At 39.4% G+C, this 27,268-nt stretch overlaps 1 protein-coding gene across 4 annotated transcripts in view; it reads left to right on the top strand.

Annotated features, from left to right (window-relative positions):
- Window positions 1–27,268, top strand: part of rif1 (replication timing regulatory factor 1) — a 107,438-nt gene that overhangs the window by 72,038 nt on the left and 8,132 nt on the right. For all 4 annotated transcript variants that reach the window (XM_069934944.1, XM_069934943.1, XM_069934942.1 and 1 more), the window contains exons 27-34: window positions 3,145–3,287; window positions 6,664–6,744; window positions 11,727–11,784; window positions 13,098–15,794; window positions 16,614–16,769; window positions 23,053–23,130; window positions 23,797–23,912; window positions 24,121–24,274. In XM_069934944.1, the coding sequence (XP_069791045.1) occupies window positions 3,145–3,287; window positions 6,664–6,744; window positions 11,727–11,784; window positions 13,098–15,794; window positions 16,614–16,769; window positions 23,053–23,130; window positions 23,797–23,912; window positions 24,121–24,274 (3,483 nt within the window). The remainder of the gene's footprint in view (window positions 1–3,144; window positions 3,288–6,663; window positions 6,745–11,726; window positions 11,785–13,097; window positions 15,795–16,613; window positions 16,770–23,052; window positions 23,131–23,796; window positions 23,913–24,120; window positions 24,275–27,268) is intronic.

Here is a 27,268-nt window from a genome sequence, read left to right as displayed (position 1 = left end):
ACATGTTGGATTGACTTTTGTCTTTTAAATGGTGTATTCTCAATGCAAGTATATTAGTTAGCCATTGGAAGACTGAGTCTCAGTCAACCATTAAATTTGTATATCTGACGTCTGCAATCCCCATTGGTGCTGGATAATGGGGATTTACTGTATTAATTTGTAACTGCTTCAAAGTGGAGGTTCTGAATCTTGTCTACTATTAAATAAGTTATCTTAGTAAATTTGACCAGCTGAATTAATAATAGTTAATATTATAAATGAGGAGTAGCATGTGGAAGATGGTGAATTCAAAGATGAGGAATTGCTAAATGTTATGCAATACATAAAGGCTGCTGAGATTATCAAAGCTGAGTAGGGAGTTCATAACTGGGACCCTGAACAAAACTTTTGCATCATTGTGTTTACAAGTGGGGTACCAAATGCTTGGAGGATAGTTCATGTTAATCCTTTTAAGATGGACAGCAAGGATAAGTCAGAGAATGATACCTGGTGAGCTTTGTATTAGTAATAGGAGAATTATTGGGGAAATTTTAAAGAGCCAGGATTTGTTTCTGGAGAGAGGAACTAATCAAGGACAGTTAATTTGGCTGTGTGGGTCAAATTCTGTCCATTTATTTTGATTTGAAATTTGAGGAGTCAACTAAGCATATTGAAGGCAGAGTAGTTGCTGTTGTCTATAAAGACTTTTAGATGTTTGACAAGATCTTGCTTGGTAGACTTGGAATCAAAGATAAACCAGCATATTGAACCCAAATTTGGTGTACTGATAGGAGACAGAGGAAAGTGATAGTTGGATATTTTAATTACAATTCTGTGACCAATGGTTTAACTGAAGTGATAAATGCTGGGGCCCTTGGTGTTTTTGATATTAAGAAACTTGCCATGAATATACTAACTTTGCCAATAATCTATTTGGTGATGTGGATCTGGAGGAACATTGCCTGTGGCTACAACTGGATATGGATTATCTGGAAAATTGGGTGGAGCATTATCAGATAGATTTTAATCCCAGCAAGTGCAAGGTTATGCATTTTAAGAAGTCAGATAGGGGTAGGGCATGTACATTTAAGGTTAATGAGCAGAAGGACTTTGGACCTTGATCCATAGTGACAATTTTAGGAGAAGGGATGGTGGTGAATGCTTGCCTTCATAGGTTGGGGTATAGAGATAGTAATCCGAACTGGTATATGGGCTGTTACAGATCCAGAGGGCTCTAAAACCCAGCAGCAATAGAAATTCACCAAGACAAATGGTTACTTAAACAAAAGTTGTTTTTAATTTTCTTTCAAACATTAAAAACTGGATCAAACTTTAACTTATTACTATTAACTTAACCTAACTTAAACTACTTCTAATTCTAAATGCACGTGTATGTAATTTGTATATGTTCAGGAAAGTCCTTTCATTCACAGTCCAATCTCACTTCTCCAAGTTCACTGGTATCAGGCAATTCTTATACTGTGCACAGCATGTAACATTTATGAATTTTCATCAGACTCTGGTGCTTACAGGTAAATGGTTACCACTCAAGAAGGTTCTAGTAGGTTTCAGAAAGAGATTTGTTGCTCGTTGGACACATACAAACTGATTCCCTCTGATCAGCCACTTCAGAGTCTTTCCAAAGAAACTTGCCCTGTCATGGGTTTTGTAAATGATAACCTCTTCTTCCAGGTCACCACAGAGTTCCTCTTATTTGTTATTTCAGGAGAAATACTCTAGCCAGCCATTTCTTCTTGTAAGGACTACAAGGGTATTTCAACAGACTGAACTCAGAACTCACAACCCATCTTCAAAATGGGCTTTCAACAAGCTTTTGTGACAGATTATAGATGTTTAAGGAGATATATTGGGGCAGGTTTTTTTTTAGTGTAGGTCAAATACAAACACTTTAAAACAAATCTAATTTAAAATACTGGAGCTCTGCTCATGCTAGACAGGCTGGCTCCAAGAGCCTTTGCAAAGGTTTGGAGACTGCCCAAGAGACTTCACTAATGGATTGTTGGGTACAAAAAGGCAACAGATGAAAGAAATCATTGGAGCCACACACTGAATGGAGTGGAACTTGCTGTTCTAAGAGGGTCATGTGGTTTTGCAAGCAGAAAGAGTAAAACAGACTTTTTCTCAGAGAGAGGGAGAGATTAATTCTGTAGTTTTACAATCAGTAGCAGCAGCTGAGACTGGAACAGGACAAGGTGTCTAACTTGTGGAAAACCCCATTTGGAAGACAGGTTGTGGGTGCTTGGTTCAGCCTGGTCAAAGCCCTTTTGGTTCATGGAAGAGGAGAGGACAGGCTGCCTAATGTTCCACTTGAAATAAAAGAAACAAAAAGGAACTCTGTGGTGACCTGAAAGAAAGAGGTTATCATCTTGAGAACCCTGATGGGGCAAATTTGTTCGACAAGGCACTGAAGTGGCTGGTTACAAGGAATCAGTTGTGGGTGTCCAGCGAACAACAAATCTCTCTGAAAACTGACAAGGACCTTCCTGAGCAGTAACCATTTATCTTTCAAGCACCAAAGCCTGGTGAACTTCATAAATGTTAAATTCTGTGCACAGTATAAGAATTGCCTGCAACCAGTAAACTTGGAGGAATGAGAAGTGAGGTTGGACTGTGAATCAAAGAACTTTTCTAAACTTACACACACATTACATACACATGTGCTGAGGATTAGAAGGGGGCTAAGTTAGGTTAGTTAAGTTAAAAGTGATAAGTTAAAGTTTGATCCTGTTTTCATGTTTAAAGATCATTAAAAGCAACTTTTGTTTAAGTAACCATTTGTCTTGGTGAATATCTATTGCTGTTGGGTTTTGGGGTCCTCTGGACTCTTCCAAAAGCCCCTCCCTCCCTCACTCTGAAAGATCTTATCAGCACTTGAACCCCTGACTCCTCGTTTGCACTTGCTTTTGAAAGTTCCTTTCAAAGCAGTCCCATTGTCTTTTGCAAAGCTACTGGTACCTGCATGACTGGCTTCAGCCAACCTCTTGCATTTTAAATGAGATGTGAAATGTTACTCTGTTTGTTGTGACCTACACTAAAACCCCCACAATATTTCTCTAAAAAAAACATTTATATGTAATATAAAATATAACCTGTCACAGGGTACATAACTTCTCTTTCAAACAAAAATACCATTTTTCTTTATAGTTAAAACTAGATTTTTCTCCCAAACCACCACAACGGGAATTACTTCTCGAGGAGGAGCAGTCATTGGATTTTGTGTTTATACCACCTGAACCAAAACAGAGGATACTGACTGAGCATCAAAAAGAGGTGTTACAGACAAAAAGGTAGGTAAAAGAAATAAATGTCAATATTTTCTCCCCTAGTTTCCAAATGGTTACTCAAATAGGATGCAATTGCTTTTCCCTGGGTCGAGAACAAAAAAAGAAATAAGAGATCATTGGACCAAGCTTACATTCTCAAAGATTCCTTCTACTTTCCATTTCAGCAGTAGTTGCAGTCAAATTGTTCTGCAGGAATAATTCACCATTGGCCTTAGAGTTTTTATCATTTTTATTTGATCAATATTTTTTTTAAAAGTATGGAAATCTTAATATTGTACTTTTTAAAAATAAAAGATGTGCCCTTTTTTGATTTTTATAGATGTGAACAAATTTGGGCTGTTGCAAGAAATCGCTTTGGTTCTTTTAGCATAAAATATTTTTTAAGACTTGTACGTCTGCCTTATAGTGCAACTATTAAAGTTACCAGGTTAGCCACTAGAGTTCTGGGTCACCGATCCAGAGATGCATCAATAACTCCCATTGTGGCAGGTTGTGGAACTTAAATTCAAGTAATTTTAAGTCCAGATGTGTGAAAGGAAATTTGACACCCTTAACCAGTTTGATCTTCATGTGAAATTTACAAAAAAAAGGCTGGTAAGACTCCAGTCTGCTTGCATCTGTATTCATTCAGGTTGATAAACTTTCCTCAGAAAAGCGTGTGAATGTGTTGGCACAGTGGGGTGGAGGTGAATGGTGACAGAAGTTGTAAAATGGCATGTCTATGATGACAGTAGAAGCCATGCTTGGCCAGGTGACAATTGCTTTAGTGACCATCATGGAGGGGGAAATTAATGCTTGTAAATAGCCAATTTTCTCTGGGGGAAGCATCAATAGAGGGTGATAAGTGAAGCCAATAAAAGGGGGGGGGTAGAAAAGCTGCTGGAACTGAGAAGCAGAACACAGTAAGAGGAAATCTAAAATAAGAGGATAATGAAGGCTTATTAGATAGTAACTTTGAAGAATGAATAAAGGTAAAGATTCCATTATTGTCATGCAATACTATGTAACATGCATGAAATTCTTTGACTTGTCTACCGTAAGGCAGACTGAGTCGCTGCTTTGTCCAGCACCCCCTCCCATCCAAATTGATCAATTTTTAACACAAGCAAGACTTGCCTGAAATTGTTGAACTGTATTGATTTCAAAATCATCACATTCCATCTGTGTGGAAAGTGAGGTGCTGTTCCCAAGCTTGTATTGGGAGTTATGTAGGAATCTTATGGGAGATCAAGGAGAGCAGAGTGCAATGGGGAATGAAAGTGACAATCAACTAAAACAGTGGTTCTCAACCTTTTTCTTTCTACTCATAGATCACTTTATATAATCTTTGTGCCATTGGTGCTCTGTGATTAGTAAAGGATTGCTTAAGGTGGTATGTGAGTGGGAAGGGAAGGTTGAAAATCACTGCTCTAGACCCAATTGTTACTGAAATATTTTGCTTGTCATTGGCCCCTTTCCTTTGGAGTTATGAAACAGTGTACATAATAAGTCAATTAGATCTTAACGGTGGCTTTCAAACTTTTTCTTTCCACCCACATACCATCTTAAGCAATTCCTTACTAATCACAGAGCACCTATGGCATAGGGAATAATTAAAGTGGTATGTGAGTGGAAAGGAAAAGGTTGAGAACCACTGGACTAAAAACTAAGGCTTACACTAGCAATCAGAGCTTGTCCTCTGCAGCACTTCTGCTCAATGTTATTTGGTCTCCAATGTAGAAGATTTTGCATTTTGAGGACCAAATGCAAAATACTAAATTAAATCAATACTGCTTCACCTGGACGGACTATTTGGTCCTTGCATAGCAGGAAGGAAAATGGTAAAAGGCCAGCTTTTGCATCTCGTATGCTTTGTGGAGCAGTTGGTGGAGAGGAAGAGCACACCATGAATTTCAGATTTAATGTCAGAGTACATGCATAACATCACATACAGCTCAGAGATTCTTTTTCCTGTAGCTGAGACACAATTACCACTTTTGGTAGTGCAAAAAAAAATGTACTCAATGTACACATGTCAGCAAACAGCAATACAGAGAGAGAGAAAAGTAGAGTCCTTGAATGAGTTCCCAATTGAGTTTGTTGTTGAGTCTGATGGTGGAGGGGTAGCAGCTGCTCTTGAACCTGGTGGTGCATGTCTTGTGGCACCGATGCTTCTTTCCTGATGGTGCTGGGTGGGATGGATCTTTGATGATTGCTGATGCTCTCTGTAGCATCCCTGTAGATGTTGTTGATAGTGGGGAGGGTTTTGTGATGTCCTGGGCTGTGTCCAGGACTTTTGCAGGGCTTTACACTCGGGTATTGATATTCCCATACCAGACCATGATCCAGCCGTTCAATATACTTTCCCCTGCATACCTGTGGAAATTTATCAGGGTTTCTGATGTTATACCAATTCTCCACATACTCCTGAGGAAGTAGAGGTGCTAGCTTTCTTTTTTTTTCATGATGCCATTAGTGTGTTGTGTCCAGAAAAAATCCTTTGTGATAGTGACCCCCAAGAACTTAAATTTTCTCACCCTTCCCACCTTTGATCGGTCAATGATCACTGGATTGTACACCTCTGGTTTTACCTACCTGTTGTCAGCTCCTTGGTTTTGGTGACCTTGAGTGTGAGGCTGTTGTTGGTGCACCATTCAGCCAAGTTTTCAATTTCCCTCATATGCTGACTCATTGCCCCTTTTTGTACAACCCTCTACCATGGTATCATCAGCGAATTTGTAGATGGTGTTATTGCTGTACCGAGCCACACAGTTAGATGTATAGTGAGTGGAGCAGGGGGCTAAGAACATAGGCTTGTGATGCTGTGTGAATTTCTGGACTGAATTGTGTCTTCATCATATGAAGAAAGATTTGGGTACAGAGAAAGGGAAGATGTGTCTAATGGTGGAATCTTTTGACAGAGACTGTGGAGGGTGACCTATTGAATGTTAGGACTGGTCGGGTTGAAAGTGAGGATGGGAGTCCTCATCTAAGCTTTGACTTTTTTGAAAACTTGAGAAACACCACTCCCACCTGGGAAAATTACAACCATCATAATTAAACGCAATTTCTCTTAAAGAGCCTTGCCTGTTTGTGTTGGATCTGGCTAGGACAGATGTGAAGAAAATCTATTTGTAACATTAGCTGAGTTTTTCATCCAAGAGGTGCAAATGATTTGCTGAGCATTTCCATTATTTCAAGTATTCGTCCTTTAGTTGCTGTTTGGTGTATGACTTGAGGTATCAATGTAGTTAATTGCCTCTTTTCATTAGGTCCAACTGAGGATGGACAATAAATACTGGCATTGCCAGCAGCATTCCCATCCCATGAATGAATAAATTAATTAACTAATAATTTTTAAAAAGCATCTTTATTTAAAGACTTGTTTTCCACAAAACAGGACTGGCATTCCTACAATGTATAATAACTTGGATGCATCTCAGGATTCCCACTTGTTTTCCCAGTCTCAGGAGGAAAGTTTGTAAGTAGAGATCATCATCATCTTGCATGTCATCTATTTTATTTTGAGCAACTCTAAGAGTAAAGAATAATCTAATTTTGTTAATCCCATACTGTTACTATCGAAGTTATTTTGATAAAATATAACAAACAGTAGAATTATCACTTTACTTATTGGGATGCATAGGGCTTTGTCTGTCATAATGGTAAAATATATATTAGTCCAGGAAGAGTTTGTTCAGGCCACCAGGCTTTAATGCTAAAAGATTTACACTTATGTTCAGTCATGTCCAGAATTTTGTGTTATGATACAAACAGACCATTTATTGCATTCCCATCTAGAGTCACTCGCCTTCTCTCCACTTTAAACAGCCAGTTGGAGCAAGCAAACAGGTGGAGGGGTGAGCAAGTGACCCATTTTAAACGGCCATGAAAGTGAGGAACTGTGTAGCAAAGCAGTTTTCTTCAGAGTGGACTGAAGCAGAGTGGTAAGGCTTTCCCATACAGACTTTGACGAGAACAGGCAAGAGGCGAGGGTTATTGTAGATATTATTGAACACGTGTTAATAGATTAGCTATTATGACTGTCGGGTCCTCTGGGTTAAGTGGCAGATGTGGGGTTGCTAGGAAACTCTGAAACTCCCTGATGCCCACATCTACATCTACTCCTAAGAGACAGTGTTAAGGAACAGGATGTGTAGCTTGATCATCTACGGCTCATTAGGGAGTTTGAGGAAGTGATAGATTGGAGCCACAGGGTATACATGGAAAAGACCTCTGTGGCCATCTGCTCAGCAACCGGTTTATCGTTCTGGATAGCGTTGGGGAGGATGACCTGACAGAGGGTGACCCTAGAGATCAGATCTCTAGCACTGAGCATGGCTCTGTAGCTGAGAGGGCAAAGAGGCATGCAATAGTGATAGGAAATTCCATTGTGAGGAGAACAGACAGGAGATTATCTGAGCTCGATAAGACACCTGGGTGATGTGTTGCCTCCCTGGTGCTAGGGTGCAGGATTTCTCAAATCTGGTCCAGAATTTGAGGGGAGAGGGTGAAGGGCTTGAAGACTGGGTACATGTTGGGACCAGTGACATAGGTAAGATAACTCAGGAGGTCCTGAAGAGGAAGTACAGGGAATTAGGGAGAAAGCAGGACCTCCAGAGTAATAATTTAAAGAATACTGCCTTTGCCATGTCCTAGTGAGGACAAAAATAGTGAGATCAGGCTGAGAAACTAGTGTAGGGGGCAGGGCTTCAGATTCTTAGATCTCTTTTGGGGAAGGTACAACCCATATAAAAAGGATACAATATCCTGGTGGGCAGGTTTATATAGTTGTTCGTCAGAATTTTAAATAATTTGGCAGGGGTTTGGGATCCAAGGGTCCCAGGGCTGAAGAAAGGGGAAACGGCAGTAAAATGAAGATAGTGTGCAGCAAGGATGGCAGGCAGGTGACAAGACAAAATAATAGCCAGAGGGGTGACATAAACACAGTACCTTCAAAAACTGCCCCCTGCACTAATTTCTCAACCGAATGGAATTATAGTTAAATGCACGGAGCATTAGAAACAATGTAAATCGTCTTGCTGTACAACCACAGGTGTTGGTAGTAATATACTAGCCTCCAAACAGCAGCTGGGATGTGGACTACAAAATACTATTGAAAATAGGTAAGACCTGTCAGAAGGACAAAGTTATGGTAATCATGATGGATTTTAACATGAAAGTAGATTGTGAAAGTCAGGTTGATGCAGGATCTCAGGAGGGAGAGTTTGTGGAATGTCTAGGGGGTGGCTATTTGGAGCAGTTTGTTGATGAGTCCACCAGGGGATTGGCTGTTCTATAATAAACCAGAAGTGATCAGAAACTAGTGTAGGGGGCAGGGCTTCAGATTCTTAGATCTCTTTTGGGGAAGGTACAACCCATATAAAAAGGATACAATATCCTGGTGGGCAGGTTTATATAGTTGTTCGTCAGAGTTTAAAATAATTTGGCAGGGGTTTGGGATCCAAGAGTCCCAGGGCTGAAGAAAGGGGAAACGGCAGTAAAATGAAGATAGTGTGCAGCAAGGATGGCAGGCAGGTGACAAGACAAAATAATAGCCAGAGGGGTGACAGAAACACAGTACCAGAAGTAATAAACCAGAAGTGATCAGAAATCTTAAAGGTAAAGGAAGACTTCAAAGGTAGTAATCGGAATATGATTGAGTTCACTGGAAATTTTAGGAGAGGGCTAAAGTTCAATTTGTCGATATTTCAGTGGATTAAAGGAAATTGCAGTCACGTGAGAGAGAAACTGGCTAAAGTCGATTGGGCTAAAATGAATGGGGAAGACTACAGATCAGAAATGGCTGGAGTTAATGTGGGAACTGAGCAAAGTGTACAGGCAAAAAAGAAAGAAAATGATGAATGTAAAAATTGGACAATTAATGGTTGACGAGAAAAGTTAAAGCTAAAGTAAAAGCCAAGGAGAGGGCATACAAGGAACCAAAAATAAGTGGGAAGATAGAGGACTGGGAAGCTTCTAATAACTTGGAGAAGACGACTAACAAGGTGATTAGGGAGAAAAAGATTAATTCTGAAAGGAGGTTAGCAAGTAACATTAAAGAGGATGCTAAAAGCTTTTTAAAATGTATGAAGAATAAAAGAGTGACTAAGAGAAAATGTTGCTGGTGAAATTGCAATGGGGGGAGACAAGCAGACGGCAGAAGAACTGAATGAATATTTTGCATCAGTCTTCACTGTGGAAGTCATTAGTTGCATACCAGCTCTCTTGGCAGAGAAGTGAGTGGGGTCAAGATCATGAGGGAGAAGGTACTTGGGAAGCTAAATGGTCTAAGGATAGACAGGTGTCCTGGACCTGTTGGAATGCCCTCTCATGTTCTGAAGGAGGGAGCTGAAACTATTGTGGAGGCATTGGTAATGATCTTGCAGAAATCAGTGGAGTCTGGCATGGTTCTGGTGGACTTGAGGATCATGAATATCACTGATGTTCAAGGGAGTGAGGCAGCAGAAAGGAAGTTATTGATCTATTAGCCTGACATTGGTGGTTGGGAAGTTCTTGGAGTTGTTCGTCAAGGATGAGATTTCAGAATAGCTGGAGTTGCATGAAAAGGTAGGCCCAAGTTGGCATGGTTTCCTTAAAGGAAAATCGTGCGACAAACCATTGCAATTTTTTAAAATAAGATTTACAAGTAGGATAGACGGGAGCAATGCAGTGGATGTTGTGTATTTGGACTTCCAAAAGGCCTTTGACAAGGTGAGATCCCATGGAATTGCAAGAAGGATACTAGCATGGCAAGAGCATTGGCTGATCAACAGGAAATAGAGAGTAGGAATGGAAGGATCTTATTGTGGTTGGCTATCAGTTACCAGTAGTGTTCCACAGAAGTCTGTGTTGAGGCCGCTTCTTTTTATGTTGTATATAAATTATTTGGATTATGGAATAGACAGCTTTGTGTCTAAATTTGCAGATGATACCAAAATAGGTGGTTGGGGAGGTGGTGCTGAGGATACAGAAAGGCTGCAGGGAGACTTGGATAGATGAGGAGAATGGGCAAAGAGCAGGCAGATAAAAAAACAGTGTTGGAAAGTGTATGGTCATACACTTTGGTAGATGAAATGGATGGGCAGAAATGTATTGCGATTACATGGAAAGATAAGGTGGAATTGAATATGGTTCATTGGCATAATGAGTTAAGATCCTGTATTTATTTGGAGAAGATAACGTTTAACTTGTATAGTAATTACTATTTTTTCGTTAAGGTGTGGTCACCTTATTTGAAATTTATGGGTTTGGAAAAATCTTAAATCTTTTTCTCTCTGGTATTGTTAGTTTGACACATCTCACAGCGGATGTAATTAACTGATGTATGGTTTTCTTTGAGGGGTTAGTCTAGGTTGGTGGAGGTGTAGTGGGGTTAATTGTTTTTTTTTGTCTATGTATGTTAAATTTATAAATAAAGTTTTCAAAAAAAAGAAATAGATGGACAGGCTATCATTTAGATGGGGAGAAAATTCAAAATTCCGAGGTGCAAAGGGACTTGAGAGTTCTTGTGCAGGATACCCTAAAGGTTGACCTCCAAGTTGAGTCGGTGATGAAGAAGGTGAATGTTAGCATTCATTTCTAGGGGGATAGGATACAGGAGTAGGAATGTAATGATGATACTCTTTAGGGCACTGGTGAGACCTTATTTGGATTACTATGTACAGTGTTGGGTGCTGCTTTGGAGAAAACATATGCAAAGAGGGTTCAGAGAAGATTTACTAGAATGATACCAGAAATGGAAAGGCTAGTTTACAAGGAGTAATTGTCGGCTCTTGGACTGTACTTGTTGCAATTCATAAGGATGAGGGAGATGTCATGGAGGCATTTTGAATGCCGAAAGGCCTGGACAGAGTAAAAGTGGCAAGGATGTTTCCCATCATAGGGGATTCTAGGATAAGAGGGCTTAATTTCAGGATAAAAGGCCGTCAATTAAAAATGTGGCAAAATTTCTTTAGTTGGGGGTCATGAGTCTGGAACTTGTCACAGGTGGCTTTGGAAGCTAGGTTGGTTGAAAGGTATTTCATTATTTAGGGCATCAAGAGTTAGGGTCATGGGGCTGAGTGGGTGGATTAGAATGGTAGAACAGACTCAATGGGCCGATGGGACTACTTCTGCTCCTACATCTTGTGATTTTAATGCTGTCAGTTTCCTCCTATTTCTTTCCTGTCGTTATCTGACATCCCTTTTCATTCCACTTGTTCCATGCCTTAAATTGATGTATTTTTAGTAATATTCCAGTTATAAGATTAATACTTCATTTAAGCATTTTATATTTGAAGTTTAGGATTTTTAAAGAGAGCCCAATATTGGCAATGATGCCTATATTTTTTAAATATCACTTTGAAGACTGAACATTTTTTTTTAAATCCTACAAATCCTGATTTACTGAGTCAGAAATTTCATACAATTAACACTGTCAACTTCTCTACTGCTTGTTTTATCTCCCCCAACACATTTTAGAGAACAACCAGTTAGAGAGGTTGAGGAAATGGACAAAACCTCTGATGAGAGACAGCAGGTGAGTTGTCATTTTGCTTCTGAAATTTTTAACTGATTATCTACATTGTGCAAGTAGGCCACAAGTTAATGGGATGTGAACATTTGTAACATTGGGAAGACCAATTGTAAAATTGACTTATCAGAAGCAACTTTGAAACAATCAGCTGAATAATTACAAGCTACTTAGGTCATGAATCACCCTACTTCACTGTATCAATTTGGGCCTTAATTTCACAACAAGACTCTGAAATGGGCCACAGAGTTGCCATTATAGTTTGTTAGTATCTACTTTGTAGCATTGTAGATGAGGTACAATGCTGGTATCCAAATAAAGTCTAAATACAAGGCACGTATATGAATTCGGTTAGTTTGGGGAGGTTGCACATTTACACTGATTCCTTTGTGAGGTGAACACTGTTGGAGCAAAAATTAGTTTAATGGATGGCTGTATAGATAAAGATTGTAAAATTGTGAAATGCGTGCTTCAACTTCCATATTTTAAGTTTGTGAACCTTGTCTGGTGAATAATTCTGTTTGGAATATTATGCAATGGGTACCATTCATTTGAATTTATGGCATTATAATATAAAAGGACTGATTGCGGCACAAGATGTAAAGTTTAATTGATATAGCACTTTTGAAACAAATCACATTGACCCAAGTACAGTACAGATTATAAATCACATCTTAACTTAACCAGCTATTAAGTACAGTATAAAATGTGCTCGAAGTTGAGAAAAATACATACAACATGGTAACAATCACCTCAAAACACTTCTGAGTGAAAATACAACTTCAATCTGGGTTTAAGAGTTAAAGGGAGGGGCTGATTTGATGGAGGGAGGAATATTGTTCCACAGTTTTGCGACTGCAAGAGTGAAGGCGCAATCTCCCCTGAGTTTGTGATTTGAGCACAGAACAACCAAGCGCCCTGAATTGGCCGATCTGAGGGGGTCTTGAAGTGGAGTAGGGCATTAGGAGATCGGTGATGTAGGAGGGGGCTAGTCCATTAATGGCTTTGTAAACAAACTGGAGAACTTTAAAATCTGAGCCATACTGGTAGCTAGTGGAGGGAGGCCAGAATAGGGGTGATATGGTCACTTTCTGTCAATGGGATAATGAAGTCAGACTAATTCCTGTATGTAAAGAGTTAAGAGTTTTCTAAACGGGAGAAAACGAGGGTGTGGATAACTTCCTCAGTCTTTCAGTAACTGGAATGATTTGATTTTATCCTGATTGGTATGTTTTTGAAGTAATCGCATATCTTAAATTCTACTTTTATGCTCCTTCTGTAAATTGTATCATTTAGAAAAATTCTCTTTTTTTTTTAAGGACAACAATATGGCAACAGAAGATGAGGTGGTTGCCCCTTTAACAACAGAAACCGGCATTGAAGGCAAAATGCATGATCATGAAACAATGCAGGATCCTGCTGATCACGAAAATAATTGCAATCAAACCACCCCAGATTCTAAAGAGTCTGAGTACAATGACAAACTGGAGGAAAGTATGGATGATGTAGCAGACTCTGAAACAAAGTATATTGACGCTGCTGCTGAGCCATTCAGTCATGGAGACGTCAGTGGTGGTTCCTCCTCCTCCTCCGATGTTGTTTCTGCGACACCTCAAAAAACCAGCAGCCGTCGGCAATCGTTTATTACTCTTGAGAAGTTTGATCCGTCCTCCCCGTGCTCCTTTAGTAAACTGCCAGTAAGTAAGTTCACACAAGCAGCTGTTGAAGCTCTTAGGCCTCACCAAGGCGAAGCAATGGAGGTGGAAGATGCACCACAACTTGAAACAGATGAGGTTTGCCAGGAAGTCTTTTTGAACACCTCTATCACTAAGCGTAGACGAGGTAGACCCAAGGAAAATAAAACTGAGCAGTCAGTCAATGAAAAGCCAACTAAACGCACCAGGACTTCCAAAAGCATTAAAGGTTCTGAAAATGAGTCATCTGATGCAAAAGAAAATTCATCAACTAATAATGAGCACGCTTCTAAAGAAAAAGAAATTGATCTACATAAAGTGGACTGCTGCCAAAATTCTGACGGTCAGACAGACAAAAAATATCAAGTAGATATTGAGGAGAAAAATGTAGCTTCTACTGTCATCTCAGAAAAGAAATTGTCATCAGAAAGTCCTCGGAATGAGAGTGATGCAAAAAAGTCTAAATTACTGTCAATGAAGACACGAAGGAATTCTTTTCTGAAACAGTTGGAAGTGATAGGTACTGAACAGACAAACAAGCAAGCAAAAAGTGAAGGTTGCAAATTTCGAAAAAAAACAAAAAGTGAGAGAGTGGCGTCTCTTCAGAATGAGCTTTCTCAGAATGGAATGTCAAAAGAGAAAAAGAAAACTTCCAAGACATCATCTGATAATTCTGAAACTGAAAGGAATTGTGCTTTAAAAAGTGATTCTCAAGAACTTGCTAACAAATGCCGTCCTCGCTATTTCACCCGTAGGTCATCCCAAAGCTTCACTGAAGCAGAGAGTAGTTGCTCTGAAACTGGGAGTTCTGAAGGCAGCTCTAGACCTCAAAAGAAAAAGAGAACATTCAAGGGGAAAGCCAAGACCAAAGAGCTGTCCCCTGAGGATAGCAAGACAAAAGTGGTGAAGGAACATGAACCAACTATAGGCAGCCAGCTCTGCTCAGAAAATGAAACTGACAAGGTTAAAATTTTGAAACTTGGAGAAGAAAAAGAGATGGAAAATCAGGAAGATGCAGTAAGGAGTCAAACTGAAGACATGAGTAAAGTAAATTCTTCACCGATAGCTGCAGCGGTTCAGACAGCTGAAAACACTAGTGTGGAAAAGGCATCTGATGAGAAAGAACAAGTTAAAGCTATTGCAAATATGAAAATGGAAAGCATTGTGGAACAGAACAAATGTCGGGAAGCCTGCCAAGTGATCAGTGTTGAACCTTTGCCCTTAGAGACCGCAATTTCAGCCACTGAAACGTCAGCTAGTGATTGCTCAAGTCCTCTACTTGTGCAGCATGCTGTCAGAAAGAACCAGCAGTTGAAAGAGTGCTACGTGAGAAGTAAAAGGACTCGAAAAACTAAGAACTGTGATTGTTGCCAGAATCCCTTGCAACAGCAGGGGAAGCCACTAATGGAAAATAAAGAGGACATCCCAGAGCAAGATCTGCATTCTAATGAACAGAGTGATTCGCAGGTGAATTTTGCAGTATTGGAAAGTCCCAAGTTTAATAACAATGGAAGTGGTGACAAAGGACCTTGTTCATTCAGCACACCTTTAACTGAGACCAGCAACATACCTCCTTTTGGTCCATCCTTCAGTACTGTTACATCTGAAGTGGATTCAACAGAAGAAAAAAATGTTTTACCAATCATTGAAACTCCTGCAGAGCAGAAAATGGAAACTGATTCTGCAGAACAGAAAATAGAAGAAATTTTGGATTTTGGAAAGAGTGATCAAGTGGAATTGTTGGAGGAAGCTAAGGCAGGTGATAATATAAAAGTACAAATGTCAGAAGAACCAGTGACAGATAATGCTGGTAAATCTGCTGCTTTGATAGGGGAACAATTAGTACATAAAGAAACTGAAGGTGACACCTGTGAATTAGACGATGATCATATGAGTAGACCAAGTGTTTCTGTCCCATTGAACAAAGTGACTAATGTACTGGATGGGTCAGATAAGATCGGAGAGGCAAGTGCCTTAGACAAAAAGATGGTGCAAGGTGAACCAGTAACCACAATGCAGTTGACAGAGATGGAGTCTGACAAAAAGGAAGAGCCTCCACCTAAGGCAGAAATAACAACAAAAATTGATCTCGTCAAGCCTCTGATACCTGATGATAATGAAGTTGTACACAGGTCAGAACAGCTCCTGGAATCCCCACAGAAGAACAAAAATGATAGCACATTTCTGATGGGTTTGATGCATAGTCCTTCAGGAATGCAGGCATGTTGTGTCTGGTCACCTACAGCTTCACCTTCTACAAGTATCCTTAAGAAAGGAAATAAACGACAATCTGAGAATGACAGTCCTTCACCTGTGAATAAGGTAATACAATATAAAGACTTTCAGCTTAGAGATGTATACTTGCAAATTTATTTAGTGACGAGCTGAACTCTGAATGTCACCATTTTGTTATTTGGCCTTTGGGAAAACACTGGAAACATTCACATCCTTCAGAAATTGATTTATTTTGTCCTGCTTGATTCCTACTTGCTGAAATACCTGCTTATTCAGTCGTAGAATTGTCTGTCTTAGGAAATTAACTGGGAGCATTCATTTTATATCCTTCATGAGTTTAAATATCCCTATAAACTCTCTCCTTGGCTTCCTATAATCTGGGTAATAAAGATCCATAGTATCTAACCTGCGTGGAACAATTGGCTCAAAAGCTTATGATGGATGGGGTTCATTTTTCGAAACACTTGTCTTGTTTCTCACAAGTTGGTATATTTTGATTTTTTTTTAAATATATAGGTTTTTTTGTTGGTATTTTGGTAGTTTGTGAATCTTTAAGAAAATTTGGCAGTATCACAAATAACTCCATTTGTTCAGACAACTTGAGTGCTGCTTTCTGTTGGTTGAATTTAATTTGTATTAATGTTCTATTCATGAAATATTGAAGTGCTTTAAATTGAGTAAGATCTGTCCTGCTAATGTACAATTTGTACTTTTAGTCAATGATATTTAAAGATCTAGCAGGTGAACTCCACCATTTGGTAGAATGCTGTGCAAGACATTTATTAAAAGAAATCTAAAGCCTATTTAATTCGAGCAATTGCTGAAAAATGGGTAATTTTGCTCTGTGTGTTATTTTTTTGAGATGAGTCAATGTATTTTTCTAAACCATAATTTTTTTTTATATAGATCCGTCGAGTTTCATTTGCAGATCCAATTCATCGGGAAGGCCTGGCAGATGACATTGATCGTCGTAGCCCAGTAGTGAGATCCCATTCTTTAGGAAGTTCCCCTGGGTTAAATCATTCAATCTCCAATGGAAATTGGTCAAGTGTTCAATCTAAGGTAAGGTATATTTTCAAAGGGAAAACACTATTGCATCCAACTTTAATGTCCTACCTACTCCAGTCACTTCCAGTGCCTTGCAAGTGTATGTATTTCAACCTCTACAGCATTGTTCTGACCACAGAACTCTTTTCTAAATCATTCTCCAGTTTCTAAAATTTTAATTCGAGTGTCACACTTGATTTGGAATATTATGACTAACTTGCATTTGGATTCTGAATTCAAGATGTTCATTTAAATTAGAAACTGGAGGAATGCCAATATTTTTGTTATACATCCCATAGTATGTTCTTTTAATATTACTGTCAGGCGTAAATCAATTATTTAAGTTTCACTTGCACCAAGCCCCACTTTGGGTTAAGACCTTGGGTTCAATACATTTCTTACAGTCCTTCTCCAGGTCGGAAGATATTTTACTTTTTACAGATAGCCTGTTTCAGTTTTGTCCATAATCGAGAAACTGTACAAATCAGTTGCTAAAGAAAGCCACCTCTACGAAATTTATCATGATTTGCGTCAATAGCACAGAAGACTGATAAAGAACAATTAGCAAAAGTGCTGAGAGGGGAAGTTAGTTGTGCTAAATGTAAGAATTGGCATATGTGCTTCCCATCAGGTTGTTGAATCATATAGGAGCTCACTCATATGCCAGGGATTTGTAATGGAGAGTCTACCTGTAAAAGTGTCATATTTATCCAAGAAAAATATTCAACCAAGGACCAGTTAAACTGTTTGACACTAGTTTTATCCGGACGCTCATGTTCCTCCCACTGTTCAAAACGTACCAGGGGTGTAGGTTAAGGGGATGTAAATTAGGTGGCACGAACCCATGGGCCGAACTGGCCTGTTAACATGCTGTACATTTAAAATAAAAATTTTAAATATATTGCAAACAATATCAAACAGTGTAGCTGCACATTAAACTCATTGTTGGTATAAATGTAAGTTACTGTGTTTCACCCATAGAATTTCACTCACTCTTATTGGAAATTATAAAGTTCATTTGGATAATCAATTCCTTTTTAAAACAAAATTGAACCATGTCTTTGGATCTGCCAACCAAGATTGCCCATTGATGTGGTTTTTTGGTTGCTTTTTTTTCAATCTTGCTGCACAGGTACCCTATAGTTAGATTTAATTTATGCCTGATGTCAACGTATTTTGAATGTCACTTCTTAGTTGTTTCCAATCTATAGAGAATTATGTTTTTATTACAAAGCAGAATCTCTGAATCCAGCAGTTCCTTCATAATGACCATCTGTTAATTATATTTTATGATTTTAAAAATTAGAAATAATTGTGAAGTACTTGCATCTTAAACTTGTGCTTCCTGTCTTTTCAACATAGAGAAATTTCAGAAAATCAAAACATTGCAGATGCTGAAATGTGAATGTATGTTAACATCTACAGATGCTGGAGTCTAATGCTATACACAAAAGTTATGTAGAAACTCAGCAGGACATACAGCATCCATAGAAAGCAAAAAGTAGTTGACATTTTGGGCCTCAGTCCATCATCAGGAGTGACAAAAGTCTGGCAAGTGAATAAAAAGATTAGGGGAGGAGGGCCAGGACAGATGAGTGGGAAATAGAGGATGTGTTGGTGAAGGCTGAATTAATGGCAGTACAGGGGAAGCCCTGTTTTCTGAGGAAGGAGGACATCTTGGATGTCTGGAATGGACAACTTCATCCTGTGAACAGATGGTACAATTGAGAAGGAATAGAATTCTTGCAGGAAACGGTTGGAAGGTCAAGGTAACTATAGGAGTCGATGGGTTTATAAATGCTGACTGTAGATAGTTTGACTCCCAAATTAGAGATGGGGAGAAAATGGACTGTGAATGAGAAATCAGGATGGAATTTGGCAGCAAAATGGATAAAGTTGATGAGTCCATCCAGGTCGCAAGAGCCATCACCAAAGTCACTAGTGTAACGGAGGAAGGGTTGAAGAGTCTTGACTGTGTTGGCTTGCAGCAAGGATTGCACCATCATTGCCCTCCATAATGTTTGGGACAAAGACATTTTTTTTTTCCTTTATTTGCCCCTGTACTCCACAGTTTTACATTTATAATCAAACAATTCACATGTGATTAAAGTGCACATTCCAGATTTTATTAAAGGTTATTTGTATACGTTTTGGTTTGGCTATGTATAAATTACAGCACTTTTTATACATAGTTCTCCCATTTCAGGACACCATAATGTTTGGGGCATTTGGCTTCACAGGTGATTATTCAGGTATGCTTACTTGCTTCATTGCAAGTATAAGACCTAGACTTGTTTCTGATCACCTTTGGTGTTTGTAGTTGCCATTTTTAAACATGAGGACCAGAGTTGTGCCAATGAAAGCTATTGAAGCTGAAAAACAAGAATAAAACAGTATGAGACATTGCCGAAACCTTGGATTACCAAATTCAACTATTTGGAGCGTCATTAAAAAAAGAGCATACTGAATAACACAGTAATCATAAAGGGACTGATAGGCCAAGGAAGATCTCTACAGCTGATGACAGAAATAGTCCCATAATTTTTTTAAAAATCCCCAAATGCCTGTGTGACAGACCAGAAACCCTCTTCAGGAGGCAGATGTGGATGTGTCAATGACTACTGTCCACAGAAGACTTCATGAATAGAAATACAGAGCTACATTTCAAGATGCAAACCACTAGTTAGCCACAGAAATGGGATGGTCAGAATAGTTTGCCAAGAAGTATTTAAAAGAGCCCACAGAATTCTAGAAAAAGATCTTGTGGACAGACTGATAGTAAGAGCAAAGTGAGACATAAAAGAATTGCCCAAGATCCAAAACATACCATATCATCGTTGAAACAGTGGTGGGGATGTTAACAGCCTGGGCATGTATGGCTGCTACAGGAACTGGCCCACTTCTTCATTGACAATGGTGCCCAGAAACATCTGCTCAAGTTCGAGCAAAAACTCATTGGATGATGCTTCATCCTACAGCAAGACAATGATCCCAAACATACTGCTAAAGCAACAAAGGAGTTTTTCAAAGCTAAAAATTAGAAAATTCTTGAATGGCCAAGTCAGTCACCCAATCTAAATCCAATTGAGCGTGCTTTTCATATGCTGAAGAGAATAACCCCCAGAACAAGCAGGAGCTGAAGATGGCTGCAGTAGAAGCCTGGGAAAGCATCACTTGAGAAGGTGTTTAGAACCTGGTGATGTCTATGATAATTACAAGCTTTAAGCAGTCATTGCATGCACAAGATATGCAACAAAGAACTAAAGATGACTACTTTACTGTGCATATCATTGCTATGTCCCAAATATTACGGTGCGCTGAAATGAGAGGACTGTATAAAAAGTATTGTAATTTCTACATGGTCAAACCAAATACCCTTTAATAAAATCTGGATTTGCATTTTAATCACATGAATTGTTTGATTCCAAATTAAAAAACTGTGTTGCACAGGAGCAAATAAAGAAAAAAATCTAGTCTAGGCAGGGTAAAGCTTAGTCTGCCACACTGCAAAAGAATCTCCTTTGTCTGTAGATTTGATAGTGTTGTTGGGATTGATGTGGTGAGAATGGAGGGCAGGGCATTCAGAGGGGATAAGATTGTAATAGGTAAGTAGAGTGATGAAGTTAAGATGGTTGGTGTGTCGCTGGCAGTTGGAAATCTAAAGATCCAGAGGACGCAGAGGCTAGATCGAGGCCTGCTAGAGAAGGAAGACTTCAGGCAGGAGAAGGAATCCTCAGTGGGGGTTGGCAGAAGAAGAGTTCAGCATCATGGTGTGTGTGGAACTTGGTGAAGGTGTGGGCATAAGGGTTGCAGATAAAGGCTCTACTGAGGAAAGAATGTTCTGATTGGATTGGTGGAGGTCAGAAGGGATGGTGAAGTCTCAGCAGGAGTTAAAGTGGGACTGCCTTTTGCTTTCTATGGGTTCTGGGTGACCTGCTAAGTTTCTCCAGCACTTGAAATCTGAATGTAAGTAATGCTGGAAATATTCTGTATGAGGTGCAGAGGAAGCAGTAAATGTTTGGATAGATAGAGAATGATTAGGGATAGTCAACATGTTTACTTATTCGAGTTATTCCAATTTTTTGAGGTTATCAGGAAAGTAGATGAAAGAAGGGCCATGGGTGTTAGCTATATGGCCTTTGACAAATTCCTGCAAGGGAGGTTGGTCAAGAAGATTCATTCACTTGGTATTCAGGGTGAGTTAGTAAATTGGATTAGAGAGTAGCTTGCAAGAGAAGCCAGAGAATAGTACTGATAGACCCTGACTTGCAATGTTCCGCCTTACGATATTTCAGTTACGATGGTCAGAATCCATTTTTAATAAGGTAAGTCAGGGTTTACCTGTAACAATGTCGTTGCTTTACCTTCTCTGAAGGAAATGCTTCAGTCCAATCAGCGCACGCAGATCACTTCCCACGGCCGCCGCCCCGTAAACTTCATTTTGGTGCTCCTCTTGAAGTGACATCAAGAAAACGTGCTTTGAAGGACCAAACGCTGTTTTTTAAAAAAAAAAAGTGATTTGGAATGCCATCGCTGGAGAGGGAGAGAGAGTGACAGTAGTCTGCACATGCATTCCAAATCTCAACGTAGGTTGTGATGTGATGCCGCTGCCCCTAGTTACCTGGTGCCAAGTCAGCCTCCTGGTAGGAGCGGGGATCTCTGCCTCCCATCCAGGACAAGGCAGAATACTACTTGTATGGGGAGACCCTGACTTAAAATAATTTCGACGTGATACGAGTCCCAGAACCGAACGCCCATCGTAAGTCAGGGTCTTCCTGTAATAGATGATTGCCCAGAACCTGTGACTAGCGGTGTGCCTAAGGGATCAGTGCTATTTGTTAATTATATCAATAATTTGAATGATAATGTAGTAAACTAGATCAGCACATTTGCAGATGACACTTGGTTTGATCTGTAGTTAACAATGAGGAAGGCCTCCAGCTGTAAAATGGAATGCAAAATAACAGATGGAATTTCACCTCACTTGTGTGAGGTGTTGACTTTGAGAGGTCTAACCAAAGCAGGATATGCACAGTAGAGTGTGTTAGAAAAGAGTGATTTGGGAATACAGATACATAATACTTGAAAGTGGCATCAGGTAGATAGGGTTGTGAGGAGTGTGATGTTTATGGTGAAATTGTATCAGGCATTGCTAAGGCCAGATTTGGAGTGTTGTGTATAGATTTAGTCACTTATCTCCAGGAAGGATATCAACAATATTGAAAGAGTGCAGAGAAGATGCATAAGGATGTTGCTGGGATTAGAGGAAAGGAATTGTAGGTTAGGACTTTATTCCATGGAGTGTAGAAGAATGAGAGAGATTTAATGGAGGTATACAAAATTATGAGGGTATAGAAAGGGTTGGAGTTAAATGCAAGCAGGCTTTTTCCACTGAGGTTAGGTGAGAGAAGAACTCAAACACGAGGGTTAAGAGTGAAAGGTGATTTTATTTTAAAGGGACCATTAGATGAAACTTCATGCAGAGAGTGGTAAGTATGGAACAAGCTGCCAGCTGAAGTGATGACTATGGGCTCCATTTTGACATTTAAGGAAGGTACATTGATGGGAGAGATATGGAGGGCTATGGTCTGGGTGCAGGCCATTGGGACTAGCAAAATAATAGTTTGGCAGAGACTAGATGGGATGAAAGACTTATTTCTGTGCTTCAGTATTCAATGGTTCTATGATTTCAAGTCATTATCTTGTAATTGGATTTTTTATGTTTTAGGTTGCTAACCTTTCAACAGGAAAACTTGTTTTTCTTCTTTATCTATAGATATTGTCTGACCTGAGTATCTCCAGTTTTCATTGAACTTGTAGAGTAATTTTAAAGCAAAAGAAAATAGTTGATTTTAGCATAATTTATGGTAGTGCTATTTCCTTTGTATTGAAGCTTATGTTTTGGGGTTCTATTTAAAAGGCCTATCAATATTTAGCCCTTAAATAACTAGGGGGGAAAATAAACTACATGATCTTTTACGTTTGCACCTTGTCCACACTTTGATAGCATGCTGTAATTGTACCGTGTTAATTCATCCTCCATTTTTTAATTTACAATGTTCTTTTGAATGTTGCATATTTTTTCTTTACACAGTTTCATATGCCAAAAGGGTAAGATTTTTGTGTTCAAATGAAAACAAACAAAAATTGCCAGAAATATGCAAGAGTTAGTATCAGCACAAAGCAAAACCATTCATATTTCCAGCTGTAGATCATTGGTCAGGGCATGCTTTCTTGCTGTATATTTGGAGTGCTTTATTGGAGTCATGTTTTAAAATTATCTACTTAATTTCCTCAGTACAACACTACTCCGACAAAAGGTTTCCTGAGTCCAAGTAATCGCAACTCGGGCTATAAAAGTTCAAAAAAATGTTTGGTAAGCCTTGATGAAGTTTGTCCTGTAGTAAATGACTGCATTAGATCAACGTTGTTTTATTTTTCTTTCTTTATACAATTAAATATATATGGTACCACCTATGGACGCAAATGCCACCCAGTGCCTCACACTCCATTCCTTAAGTGCAAGTTATAAATATTTTAGAATTAAAGGAAATAAGATTTGCCACACAAACAGTTCATATTATTTGTTTCAATCAGAAATAATTTCCATTTTTAAGATAGCTTTTTGTACAGTAAAATATTCTGTGGTGTATCAAATGTGTTGCTAAATGAGATTTGTCAGCAAACCACATGTCAAACAAGAATGACTGAATGTTTGTAAGGTCATTGGATATTATTTGGAGAGCTCATTGGATAGTAATTCTGCAAATAAATTTTAGCTGATTCTATCACTTCTATGTACTCTCAAGCAGCTTAAGTCAGCTATCCAATTAAAATTACTTAACACTACTAAGTCTGCAATCAGATCTTTAGTGTTTTTCATTAATTGATGATTGGAGCTGAAAGCAATGGTTTCAGAATTAACTTGATTTGTATTTGCAGAGACATTGAAGATTTTTGAATGGTCTAATTATCCTTGATATTGTAAGAAAACAAAATACTTGAATACAACATAATCTAATTATCCTTTAATTTTCCTAAGATCTCTGAGATGAGCAAAGAGTCTGTGACATCATCCTCAGCACCTGTATATCCTGCTCTGGTCAGTTGCACTTCACCAGTCGAGATCATTCTACCTCAGCTTGTCTCTAACATGTGGTATGTAAAGGCACTTGTATATGATGCATTTAGTAGCACTATTTTGTAACATAATTTTAAAGTTTTGGAATCCTAATTTAAATCTAAAGCTGTTTCGATGGTAAATTACCTGTAGTTCTTTCACTCAGTAAATTGGTCAGTGTGAGATCATGTAAATTGCTTCTTCCTTACCTTGTCTTGACAAACCTGGTTTTGTTCTTTCTAACAGGACGCGAGGTTTCGGCCAGCTTGTTAGAGCTAAAAACATCAAGACTGTGGGTGATCTGAGCTCACTCACAGTGTCTGAAATTAAGTTGCTTCCAATCCGTTCTCCAAAGGTCTTTGTAGTAAGAAAGACTCTCAGAGCTTTTTATGATCAACAGGTGAGTTGATTTCTGTAAACTGACAGATTTTATCTGAAGTTGCAATTTGCTAATATTTAACTCACATCCCCAAAATGAGGTCAAGTGCTCTGATAATTTGTTTGAATACTTTCCTATGCTTTTGAAAAGAAAACAGAATTTAGAGTGCCTGATTAGACATTGTAGACTTGGTAGTCTAAAGGAGTTGTCTCCCTACTGTATAAATTCTGACTGGTATGATACTTCTCTACTATTATTTTAATACTTGATAAGTTTAGGCACTATGTGGAATAAATCAGTGTATAGGGATTTTTGAATACAGTTAAGTAGATGAGAAAGTCTTTTGGTTTGCTTTAACATTTATCTCTTGTGTGTTCTTAATACCCAAGAGGATAGGCAAAATAATTATGAATTTATAACTCCAACTGATATTTTAAAATGTATTTTTAATAATATTTAAATGTACAGGTACACAATCCTTTATCCAGAACTCTTGGGATACAGTGTGTTCTGCATTTCGGAAAACCAGATTTAAGCCCACCCGAATTGTGCTACCGTATCCACCCCACCCCCCTCCAGAGGCACTGCTGGTCCCCCCCCCCCCTCACACCACCGACTCGCACTGTCCGTCTCTCCCCCCTCGCCTGCCCAACTCGCGCCGCTGGTCTCCCCTCCCCCACCCGACTCGTGCCGGGTTCTTCCCCTCGTCCGCTCGACTAGCACTGTCAGTCTCTCCCTGCCCGCCTGACTGGTTTTAGACTGAACTATTCTACCCTCCATTTGTATGAGAAGCTCAGTCATACTCTAATTATTCTTTCCAAGAGTATCCCTAAGAACAAGATTGCTAATTTTGCATGCTTCATTGCACAGGACTATATCCAGGATAGCATGTTCCCTTCAAGAAAGCCATCATGTAGTCCTTTAATTTGCCTCAACCATCCTGATTCACCCAGTCTATGTGCATTTTAAAGACCCCCCACGATAACTAGTGTTCCATCCTTCCAACATTTCTTGGTTTATTGCTTTTGTCACTGTAATATTATTGGGTGGCCTATAGACAGCTCTCACCAGCTATTTTTGTTTCCTCCCCCCTTGCTTTACTATCTCTACCCAAATTCATTCATCATTTTGCTCCTTAGATCTTGCATCATCTCACACTAGTGCCCTGATCTTATCCTTAACTAAGGGCGTTATCCCACTTCATCTTGCCTCCTACATCTGTACTTCCTGATGTCCTTGAATATTTAATTCCCAATCATACCCTGCAACCACTTTTCTATATGGCCACTAAATCATGGTGGTGCACCAGGTTGCCCCAACCACTTCGGCCCCTCACGATGGTGAAATCCCAAGCCCACTACGTTGTGTCCATGATCAGGGAAACACTCATCACAATACAAAACACGGACCGGACTTTCAAATTAGCCAGTTGGATCGGTAAGATTCTGAGCAGTTTAAACCTGAAGTAAAGAACACAGACTGCTTCAAACTGTGGAACGAATCACGGTCATCAGAAGCACTGCTGGAGAAGCCAGAAGCATGGAAAACTGGTCAGCATCGGGGTTAGGCTGAGAGTTAATCCCTTCAGATTTGCACTCCTGACATCTTACTTTTAAATGTAAGGTAACTGGAGAAGAAAATGGATTATCTGAGGCTACATCTGAACCAGAGAGAATTGCAGGGCTGCTGTGCTCTGATGATGACAGAAACGTGGCTCCAGGACACCATTCCAGACTCAGCGATCCGGCTGGATGTCCTTGTCTCCTTCAGGGCAGACAGATGTTGCTGCTACTGGAAAGTCTCGAGGAGGGAGACTGTGCATTTAGATCAATGAGAATGGTGCACCAATGTCTCTGTTATGAAGACATTCTGCTTAGCAGAGTTAGAGTACCTCCTGGTGAAATACAGACCCTTCTACCTGCCCAGGGAATTCCCAGCCATGCTGATAACTGCAGTCTGCGTTCTACCTTTGGCTAATGAGGGTGAAGTCGTGAAAGAGATTTACAGTGCCATCCTGACTTCCCACCTTGATAGTGCCATGATTATTGTTGGTGACTTCAATCATGCCAACCTGAAAGTAGTGTTACCACAGTTTCGACAGCATGTGAACTTTGCCAACAGAGGAGAAAGCACCCTGATCGGTTATCACCAATGCTCTTGGTGTGTACAAGGTTGCATTTTGCCCCCACCTTGGTTAATCAGATCACATATCCTCCCTGATAATCTCCCCCTCCCCCACAAATTGACATGATCTACCAGATCGTTGTCTGAAGAGGGCACACAAAATCATTGAGGACCCCTTCCACCTTGCACACAGCATTTTTCAGCTGCTCCTGTTGAGGAAGAGATGCAGGAGTATCAGAGCTAGCTCCATCAAGCTGAGGACCAGCTTCTTCTCACGGGCAGTGAGAATACTGAACAACTAAAGGAACTGCTCACACTAACCATCTGGTTGGTACTCTCATCTGTATAAAACAATATTTATTTATTTATTTGTATGGATGAAATACTTAACCAGACATAAACAAACAGATAAACAATACATATGCTGAACGTGTGTTTGCACGTTTTGCACCGTGGACTGGAGAACTCGGTTTCATTGGGTTTAGCTTGCACAATCATATGACAATAAACTTGATTTGACTTGATCATACCCCTTTGTACTAATTTGTGCCACATGTTCACTGACCTTGTTTTGAATACTATGGGCATTCCAATAAGCTGCCCTTATATCCATTGTGCATTTAAAATTCTGTAATCTTTGCTTCTTTTGCACTTGACTTTAATCCACTCTATTCTTACTTTCTTTTTTAACTCTTGGTTTTACTTTATCCACACTTTTCTCTTTCATTTTATCCATCCCTCTCCAATGTGTTAAACCCACCCTCTACTATTTAGTTTAAAGCCCTGTCTCCAGTCCTAGTTGTGTGATTCACCTTGATCCAGGTCCCAGTTCAGATGGAACTCATCCCCTTTGTACAGTTCCTTCCCCAATACTGATGCCAATTTTTCATG

The sequence above is a fragment of the Narcine bancroftii genome, chromosome 4, assembly GCF_036971445.1.
Source record: "Narcine bancroftii isolate sNarBan1 chromosome 4, sNarBan1.hap1, whole genome shotgun sequence".
In the NCBI taxonomy this organism is placed as follows: Eukaryota; Metazoa; Chordata; class Chondrichthyes; order Torpediniformes; family Narcinidae; genus Narcine; species Narcine bancroftii.
The sequence above is the reverse complement of the archived record's forward strand: the minus strand, read 5'-3'. Positions and strand labels throughout refer to the sequence as shown.